The sequence below is a fragment of the Nelusetta ayraudi genome, unplaced genomic scaffold (assembly GCF_046127955.1).
Source record: "Nelusetta ayraudi isolate G7.1 ecotype Tasmania unplaced genomic scaffold, CSIRO-AGI_Nayr_v1 ptg000189l, whole genome shotgun sequence".
Taxonomy (NCBI): domain Eukaryota; kingdom Metazoa; phylum Chordata; class Actinopteri; order Tetraodontiformes; family Monacanthidae; genus Nelusetta; species Nelusetta ayraudi.
Genome location: NW_027466238.1, coordinates 106,443 through 116,738, shown reverse-complemented (window position 1 = coordinate 116,738; position 10,296 = coordinate 106,443). Strand labels below are relative to the sequence as shown.

General features: G+C 48.3%; 1 protein-coding gene across 1 annotated transcript; it reads right to left on the bottom strand.

Moving 5' to 3' along the window:
* Positions 1-5,649: 5,649 nt before the first annotated feature.
* Positions 5,650-6,991, bottom strand: LOC142881256 (uncharacterized). The gene is made up of 3 exons (XM_076015413.1): positions 6,873-6,991; positions 6,306-6,770; positions 5,650-6,269 (listed from the first exon to the last, which is right to left on the bottom strand). The coding sequence occupies exons 2-3, from the start codon at positions 6,768-6,770 to the stop codon at positions 5,679-5,681; spliced, it is 1,056 nt and encodes a 351-aa protein (XP_075871528.1). The 5' UTR covers positions 6,873-6,991; the 3' UTR covers positions 5,650-5,678.
* Positions 6,992-10,296: the final 3,305 nt, after the last annotated feature.

Genomic DNA, 10,296 nt, shown 5'->3' with positions numbered 1-10,296 from the left:
GGTTGGGAAGATCAGTTTGAGAGACAGTTTCATATTGATGGTTGGAGGCTGGAATCCTCTAATAAAGCAAATGCTGAGAACAAATGGTTATTAAGTGACTGAAATGCAGTGGAATCTTTTCTGCATCTTGCTCATCAATAGTGAACTGACTGAAATGATAGAACCTGCATTGACACTTGACCTTCTGCTGAGTCCAGCTGGATCTATCTACAGTATCTAAGTGCTCATACAGGTGGCTAAAGCTAGCGCTAGCTGAAAATCATGCTAGCACTGGACTGTCTGCTGTGACTATGACTGACTGTGATGCTAATAGATGGTTGTAATATTTGTATTGATGGAACTTTATCATTATACATTTGTGGATGCAGCTGACACACTCGTGTGGGGAGGTAAGTGGAGCCATGCGGGGGGCAGGCGGGGCAATCTGAAACCAGAAAAGAAACTCCGGCAGCAACAGTGTAGTGCAAAACGGCGTAGCTCGTAGCTCTTTTACTGGTGTTTATGGCTGTGGGCCGCAGTGGAAAACTTACACGCGAGGACTCCAAAGGGGAGTCCGCTGCATTTTGTTGTCTTAGATCAGAGTGGGTTTAGGTCCGGCAAACAGCGAAACTTACCAGCGCGGGCCCATCTCTGGGCACGTTGAGGTGAAAACGTATCCTGGATAAAACTTTGCCAGGTATCTGCAGATACTCCGGTGTCCAGGAGTGGAACAGAATGTGAGCAACTGTTGGTGCTCTGTTATATTAGTCTCTGGTAAAAGCTCTGGATGGTATTTGTGCTCAGGGTAGAGGTAAAAACCGCGGCGTAGCAATATAGGTCAGAGCCGAGTGTGCTGAGTGTGCCTCACGGCCTGACGGCGGGCATCTTGGAAAAATGTTCCCTCTGACACGGGGCTTCGAACCACGCCCCAAAACTCGGTCTGGGTTTTTTTCTGAAGCACTGCTCCGGAGCTTGCTTCAAATCACGTGACTGATGACGTTTGAACCACTTCACTGCTTCATTCAGACTGAATCAGCTGACTGGTTTGGTTCAATTGGCGGCGCTTTGAAAGACTGGCGGGTCTTAGTTGAGTTTAAAATGGATGAAACAGCGCTATGCGATGCCTATCTGGTCGATACCTTTTGGATTGATTTGATTAGCAGTCGTATGGCTTTCGGTTTGCTTTCTTATTGGGTTACTGCAATGGAACCAACCAGGAACAGATTTCAAGTCTTGGAGCATTTTGAAATTGTGCCGCCGAACAAGATAATTTGTTACAAGCATATTACTCAATTTATTCATACAGTAACAAATAAACCGCACACACACACACACACACACACACACACACACACACACACACACTAGAGTTGTGCATCTCTGGTCTGTGGCCGATACGATACGTATCTCGATACACTGCCAACGATTCGATACATTAAAGATACGATACAATTTGTATATTATATTTCCGATACAATACGATTTGTATATTTACGATACGATACGATTCCCCCAATACGATGCAGTGCGATTCAGCACAGTTTGATCCAACACAATGTGATTTGATTTGAGACTCCGATGCAAAGGAATGATGCTATGCAATTCAATGAGTTTGATTATTTATCCACCAAAATACAAACATTCTGTATTTTTCAATTTAAATTTAAAGGTATTTTGTGAACAACTGGTTCACAATTAACAATAACAAGGCAAGTGCAATGAAAAATAAATAAACCTTTCCTTATTGCTTACAAATGGAATAAATGTAAACTCTTATTGCTGTTGCTGTAAACAGACACCAGCCTAACTGTCATAATAAAACAGTCACGACAGTGAAATAGCTTGGCTGTGATGAGAAATTGAAGACAGAAAAAGATTCAAATACTAAAAAAAAAAAATAATAATGTCATGGTTCCTTGAACTCAATCAAAATTAGTACACAATGCAACTACTCATTGATGTGTGACTTTCAGTCCATACTATATTATTCAACCGACAAGTTCCACTCTAAGGTTTTTTTCTTTAGGAATATCAGTTGATCCACATGATCGGGGTGAAGCAAACTGCGCTGTGCACTGCGCTGTGCAGTAACTTCCAGCACAAAAAAACAAACAAAAAACGCCGAAACGATCACTGCGCTGTGCTGTAACTTTCAGCACAGCACTCCTTCCGCCGCGCCAGAATTCAGGAGTCCGGCGGTGACCAGTGTTCTTTGTTGTTGGGCACTTTTGGCTGTAATTCCACGAATAGCCGCCGAACGATGGTGTCGTTCATGCCAGACTTGAAGCAGCACGCACCTCCGTGTCCGGCTCGCGCAGCGATCTTTTCGGCGTTTTTTTTTTTTTTAACTGCGCTTTGCTGTAAGTTCCAGCACTGCGCTGTGCATCGCTTTATCGGTCTGTGACAGACGTAAAAACCGATGTATCTAGATTTAATCCCAACATTGCATCGATTCACGGCTGCTCTACCGATGCACTCGCATCGTGCCCACCCACGCCTGTCCGTGTATCGATACGTATCGGTTAATATTCCCATCCCTAACACACACACACGTTGTGAAAGTTAAACCAAAAGTATCTTCTCATTGTCTTCACTACTTGATCCAAGATTTAAAACACTCAGATTCCAAAGCCCTGCAAATGCAGAGTCAGATGTGCACTGGTTAAAATCTGAGTGTGTGGCATTGTTGCCGCATGAAGAGGAGCCGCCATCTACTTCGAAAGCACAGCCAGAACCAGCTGCATCTTTCCAAGATACAAAAATGATAGAGTTTGGATCAATAGACTTTATTTGCAATGTTTTATTTTCAGTCATTGACCTGTGGAAGCTGTTGGACAGGGACGCTGAAGAAACGAGGGCATCCAGCAATGCTACGGCTGATAGTGGAGGTGCAGTGTTATCTGTCAGCCCCTCCACTTGAACGATCACAGGACCCTCTGGTGTACTGGACAACACACAAAGCTGTATACCCAAACCTATACAAGCTGGCAAACGAGTACCTGGCAACACCAGCATCCTCTGTGCCCTGCGAGAGGGTGTTTTCTAAAGCTGGGGAAATAGTTTCCAAAAAGAGAAATCGCCTCAAACCCTTTTACTGTGGAGAAAACGCATAAGTATCCAAGTTCACCCAAGCTTTTGGCAATGGTTTATTTATTTATTTATTATTCATTATTTATTTAATGTTGGCCTGAGGAACAAATTTCGTTCAATATATCAAGGTGAACCTTGATATATTGGTAGGACAGAACAAGAAGGAAGAGCAACACATGAAATGAAGTTCGCTTCAGTTTTATTTAGAAATAGATGCTTTATTAATGCCCCAGAGGGGGAAATTTATGTGTTCAGTTGCCAACATACATACAAGGTCATACAAAAACACAGTCATAAAACACAGAGTAAAAGTTATCAACGATAATAATAATAATATTAATAATAATAATAATAATAATAATAATAATAATAATAATAATAATAATAATAATAATGAGAGCAGGCCTTCGCTGAGGCTCAGTCCCGAATAATAACAAAAGTGCATAAATACATCAAATCCCACGAATCCCACACTTGGTAGGGTCATCAACCTTTTGCATGGCTGCAGTACAACCAATGCGCCAGCAGATGACCCCCACGTTCTTAATGAATGAAGCTTCGAGTAATGAACCAATTTTCAACACAATGGTTCAAAAGGGTTCAAAGCCTCATGAAGCCTCGTTTGGACATCACTAATTGTGGCTACGAACAAAACCAAACAACCAAAAACTGGTCAAACAGCGACCCTCAGTGGCCGAACTAGGAGCTGCGAGGACCGACACGTCATAGGAACGTTTGAAGGTTCGAGGCCACATTTGAACACATTGTTTCTTATTGACATATTATAGAGTGACCTGTCTGAAATATCTGGCTGTTAATCAATGTGTTATTTTTTCAGCATGTGTTCATTTTTTCTGTAAAGTCTGGAGTAGAAGGTAGTTTTGACTTCAGGGCGCCCCCTGGCGGCTCTTTCAGAACTACAGTTGCCATCATCATTTGTTTATTTATACGTAAATTATGCCATCAATTTCTTTCAACAAAAATGATCATTGACCCTGTTGTACCAGCTCGCCGTCTTTTCCAGGGACTTGACCAGTGTCCATTTATCCAATGACCTGTGAGTGTCCTCTCAATGGCCAGCAGAGCCCGGCTGTTTAAACTGCCTTGGCCCATTGTGTTGCGGGTTCAAGACTTGAGCTGCTTTAAACAGGAGAAGCTCCTCTCTACACCTGCAGATGGAGCTCCAATGGTTGCCACTAAACCAGCAGTTTGTACAGCTGAGGTGTTGCACTGTCCAACTCCATGTCTTTCAGAAACAGCAAGAACTCACACAGCTTTCCTCTGCTGCCCTGCAAGTCCTGGTTTGAATGTAGGGCTTGAAGTTCAGACCTCAGTCTCACTGAATCAAAGCCAGAACTTTTCAGGACACTCATATTATCTGCCATTATGCGCAGCTTGCTGGCAGCTAGCTTGCTGGCAGCTAGCTGTGAAGTGTGACTGCCTGTGAGTGCTTTGTGACGGGGGAGGCTCAGCAGCTCCCGCTGTGACAGAAGTCAGAGTCTCCAAACACAAGCGCATCTACGGTCTACAAAAACACCAAAAATGGACGCTAGAATTGCCGCTAGACGTTTTTAACAAAGTCAAAGTCACTCAGAGGATCAGTAGAGTCTCCGGATTAACTCAAAACAACGTAATGAAAAACTTGAAAACTGCTTCGGCGGATGTTTATATTTCAAGATGATTTCGCTGATTCGCTGATTTCACTGTCAACCAAAAAGGGGCTCCGCCTCAAACAGATCATCCAATCATCATGCGGAAGCCGAGCGTCAGGGCCTGCCGTGTCACGGTCTCCAAGCCAACGCCCTTTGATATTGATAGCCAACAATCTTCCCCTATTATCTGCACTGCCTTTATTAACCAGTCTCCCGTGTTCCCCCGTTGCCAGATTATACTGTCAGGTGTTGGTGGACTCAAATGCATGACAACCACTGATGCAGTTCAAAAGGTTTATTGAAGAGTCGAGGTCGGGCAGTCCAGGGTCGAGAACCAGTGCAGGTGGTGAGAGAGGCAGGCGAGATCGGCGTCGGGGACGGGCAGAGGTCGAGGATCGGAGAGGTCGTGCAGTCCAGGGTCGAGAACCAGTGCAGGCGGTGAGACAGGCAGGCGAGATCGGCGTCGGGGACGGGTGGAGGTCGATGACAGCGACAGGGTCCAGACGGGGAAGACGAGGAACGTAGTCAGAGCCGAACAGGGTCGTTACTGGGGAATTGGTCCGAGGACGAGGCGGGGGCAAGGTCGGAGGCGGGCTGTTGTCAACCGGGGGACGAAGGAGCCCAACAAGGAGACAGGCGCTGGAGAGTCGAGCAGGGTCGTTACTGGGGAGTCGGTTCGAGGACGAGGCGGAGGCAGGGTCGGAGACGGGCTGTTGTCAACCGGGGAACAAAGGAGTACAACAAGGAGACAGGCGCTGGACTACTGGTGCAAAGCAAAACAGATAATCTGGCAACGGGGGAACACGGGAGACTGGTTAATAAAGGCAGTGCAGATCAAAGGCAAAGATTGTTGGCTATGAAGATAATCGGGGAAAATTGTTGGCTATCAATATCAAAGGGCGTTGGCTTGGAGACTAGGGGCGTTGGCTTGGAGACCGTGACAGTACCCCCCCCCCCTCAACGGCCGGCTCCTGACGGCCTAGGTGGGTCAGGATGAGCATTGTGGAAGTCTCTGATGAGGGAGGGGTCGTGGATGGCACTTGATGGTTCCCAGGATTGCTCTTCTGGACCGTAACCCTCCCAGTCCACCAGGTATTGGTGCCCCCTCCCTCTTCTGCGAACGGCCAGGAGTTTCCTGACCGTGTAAATCCTCTGGCCATCGTCCAGGAACCAAGGAGGCGGTGGTGGTTTAGATGCGGGCACCAGGGAACTCTCCTTGGCAGGTTTCAGGTTGGAGACGAGGAAAGTCGGGTGAGCTTGCACACTCTGGGGAAGACTGAGGCAAGCGGACACAGGATCAAAAACTCTGGAGATTGGGAATGGACCAATGAAACGGGGTGCTAATTTGTGAGAGGGAGCTTGGAATCTGGGATTTCTGGTGGAGAGCCATACTCGGGACCCTGGCCGGTAGGCAGGACCCGGGACACGGGGACGATCAGCGTAGACCTTGTGCTTGGCCGCTGACCGAAGGAGTGGCTGGCACGCCCGGATCCATACCCGTCGACATCTCCTGACCAGGGTCGAGGCCGCCGGAACCCGCACTTCCTTCTCCAATGCTGGAAAGAGGGGGAACTGCTGCTCCACCTCCCAGGTGACAGCTCCGCTGAGCAGCTCCGTGGGAATGATGGTCCTCTCCTCTGTGGCCTCCTTCTCCATTACACCAGGAGGGGGCCCAGCAGTGGTGTCCTGTTTGGGAGAATTCTGGAGAGACATCTGGGGAAAACATGCATCTTTACACTTGGGACCCCAGCCCTCCACAACCCCTTGGGTCCAGTCAATGCGGGGGTTGTGGAGCTGTAGCCAAGGAAGGCCCAAAACAAGGGGATATTGCGGAGACCGGAAAATGTGGAAGGAGATTAATTCTGTGTGGTTGTTGGGGAAACTAACCTGCACTGGCTGAGAGACGTGCGTGATTTGAGTTAACAGCTGTCCATCCAAAGACTGAACCCTGATGGGCTTGTCCAAGGGGTTGAGGTCCAGCTGCAGTCTCCCAGCCAGATCCTTGTCCAGCAGATTAGCGTCTGCCCCCGAGTCCACCAGAGCCGGCATCTGAACTCGCTCAGAGGATGAGATGAAGTGAAATGGAACATGTTGGTCTCCCCTTGGGGGAGCTAGAATCAATGGAATGTAGACTCAGAGTCGGGAGGCTACATTTTCCTCGGGAGGGACAAGAGGCGATGAGATGTCCGGGCTGTCCGCAGTAAATACACAGGCAATGAAGGAATCTTTGTTGCCTCTCCTCCGCCGAAAGTCGAGCGCGTCCCAGCTGCATCGGCTCCTCAGGGGGTGCCGAGCAGGCGGCGGCGACCGAAGGTGGAAGACAGGACGGTGGCAAGCGTTGAGGAGGCGGAACCGGGTTGTCCTGAGAGCTCACTTGCGAGGTGAGACAATTCCATTCTGTGGAGCGATGTTCGGTCCGAATGGGGAGCGTGATTAGCTCATCCAGGGCGGGGGGAAGATCACAAGCCAACAGATGAGCTTTAATCCCAGGCGAGAGTCCTTGAAGGAACGCATCGTACCACGCAACAGCGTTCCACCCGCTATCCGCCGCAGCCGAACGGAAGGCGATAGCATAGTCTGTAACTGACTGGGAGCCTTCCTGTAAACCCAGCAGCTTTTGGGCACCCTCGCGACCCACCAGTGAGCGACGAAACAGGCTGGCCAAAGCACTAAAAAAGTCAGTCGTGGTCTGGCACGCCGCGCTCGTATTCTCCCACTCTGCAGCCGCCCAGGCTGCCGCCTTGCCGGTAAGGAGGGAGACGACGTACGCCACTTTGGACCTCTCGGAGGAAAAACATGACGAGCGTAATTCAAAGTGGAGCTCGCACTGTAAACGGAACTCTCGGAAGTTGTTCTCCTCGCCGGAGAACGGAGTACGTGCGGCGAGTGGCACGAGGGGTTGAACGGAGCCGCTGGAAGGTAAGGGTTGCACCATGTCACGTATCTGTGTCGACAGTGAGTTCAACTGAGGACTGAATGCCGTGAACAGGTGATCCGTCTGCGAGCGGTGCTGTTGAAGCCGCTCCTCGAGTCGCTGTAACTCCAGGGTGATTGCAGAAGCGTTGGAATTGTCGGCTGAGTCCATGGCTAGAACCAGTGCAGGCAGTGAGAGAGGCAGGCGAGATCGGCGTCGGGGACCGGCGATCACGCCTCCGCCTCGTCCTCGGACCGACTCCCCGGTAACGCCCCTGCTCGGCTCTCCAGCGCCTGTCTCCTTGTTGTGCTCCTTCGTCCCCCGGTTGACAACAGCCCGCCTCCGACCTTGCCCCCGCCTTGTCCTCGGACCGATTCCCCAGTAACGACCCTGTTCGGCTCTGACAACGTTCCTCGTCTTCCCCGTCTGGACCCTGTCGCTGTCATCGACCTCCACCCATCCCCGACGCCGATCTCGCCTGCCTCTCTCATCGCCTGCACTGGTTCTCGACCCTGGACTGCCCGACCTCAACTCTTCAATAAACCTTTTGAACTGCATCAGTGGTTGTCGTGCATTTGAGTCCACCAACACCTGACATGCCGAGGCCAGCCCACTGCTCCATAGACCCCCAGAGACGCTGAGCGTCCGACGGGCAGGACAAAGCCCAGCATTTATCCAATTGACCGTCGGGTTTCGCTGCAGTGGAACAACCCACTCCATGCTTCCCCCATTGAATTCAGTATAGTCTAGTGATTTCGGCTCTTTTTAGAGAACCGGCTCTTTTGGCTCGGCTCACTAAAAAGAGCCGGCTCTTTCGGCTCCCAAACGGCTCTTCAAATTTTTCGGTGCCTAAATTAATTTATTATCAACAGTAATAAAAGATTATGCGTAATATGAATTACTAATGTAAAAAAAGAAACATGGACCATATCAAATGTTTATAATATAAACACACCTTTATTTATACACTCTACAGAGTGGTAAAAACTAAGATAGAAAGTGCAAAAAACAAATGTTAAACTATTTACAAATGAACTTACATAACTATTAACAATTTTAAACTTTTAGTTTTTTACTACTAAACAAATTTAAAGTCAAACAACATAAGCTTACGGAAACTCACACAACAAAATATAAATTAAAATGTGTAAAAATAAATAAATAATCAGCATTCAGATAACAGTTTTGTCCTTTAATGAAGATTGACATTGAGAAAAACCAAGTGCCTCAGCTTTGAGGGGCTGATCCTGTTTCTTTCTCTGTAATTATCTGCCATGTTTTGGAGAAGATTCTCTCTGAGGGGACTGATGTTGCTACAATGCACAGTCTCTGTACCATCACATGAGTAAGGCGTGGGTAAATTGAAGCCTGAGTTTCGTCAAAGTAATTAAAATGTGTCGCGATTTTGCTGCGTTTCCTGTTGCCACTCATTTTCTCAAGTTTTTATTTATTTATTTTTACCTTTTCAGTCCATTTACATTGTGGCCCCTGCTCTTTTTCTCTCTCGTCATGAGTCTCCGTCCCTCCTATCGCCTTTGTGTATAGTCTGTGTGTGTAACTCCCAAGCTTTTCACCTTTATACTGGTAGATACATCTGCGTTCATGTGGTGTCGAAATAATCGGAAAAACGACTTTCCGTCTGGGTTATATTTCATGGCTGATCTGATCTGTTTCCTCTGCGATCTGGTGTCTCACACCTGATTATTTGTTTGGAAAATTAAAGAAAATACGAGTATTCATGTTTTTCCACATTACAACTTTAGAGCACACGAACGCAACAAAGTCGGAAGAACGCCTTGCCAAGAAGAACTCGGATTTCCGACACCACATGAACGCAGCATACGTGACAAAAAAGAAAGCTGCCGGGCCCCGGACCCCCCTGAGAGCTCGAGGCCCCTGGGCCGCGGCCCAGACGGCCCGTTTCATGATCCGGGCTTGCCAGTAACACCTGCGATTGAGCTTCAATCGCATAGCTGTACTTTTTGTGTCTTTGTGTAGTTTGAATTTGCATAACTTTGTAACAAATTCTATCACAAAACACTACCTACCCACTGCTTTGAACGAAAGCTTTATGTCAGCTCCGAAGCAGCCGCGTCTCGACCTGCAGTCGCTTGTCAGCCTCACGCATTGTCCCACCCACAGCACGATGTGATTGGTTACAGCGGTCCGTACATCTTTCTAGAGCAAGTTCTGGCAGCAGCTCCTTCGCCCTCCCCCTCCTCCCGCCCCACTGAGAAAGGGTCGCGGACAGAAGAGAAGCGGTTTGAACCAGACAGAAAAACCCGGTGGAGTCTGTTCATCGACGTGATTTGCATAACTCACGTGCACTCGTTTCGCGGACAGAAAAACCCGGTGGCGACCGTGTATTGACGTGATTAGCACAATTCACGTGCACTCGTTTCATCGCAGCTCATTGTGGCCGTCTACTCTACTGCGTTTCGAGTAACGTGCTGGCTCTCCACTGCTCTTTTTCCACCGCGTGCGTGTGTGAGGAGGGAGCTGCGCACAGCGCTGACACAGAGACCAGGTGAAACACTCGAGGTAAGTGTAATTTATTAGTCTAACTCTTATATTCTTTTGTTCAGAGGAATAGAAAATGTAGGAAAGATGTTTTACGTGCCTTGACAGTTTCGACTGTGACAGCAGTCTTCTTGAGAAGCG

Coding starts and splice junctions, on each gene's coding strand:
- LOC142881256 (XM_076015413.1), bottom strand. CDS start 6,770: ATGCCGGCTCTGGTGGACTCGGGGGCAGACGCTAATCTGCTGGACAAG. Junction 6,270..6,305: donor GCGGAGCTGTCACCTGGGAG/GTGGAGCAGCAG, acceptor CCAGCATTGGAG/AAGGAAGTGCGGGTTCCGGC.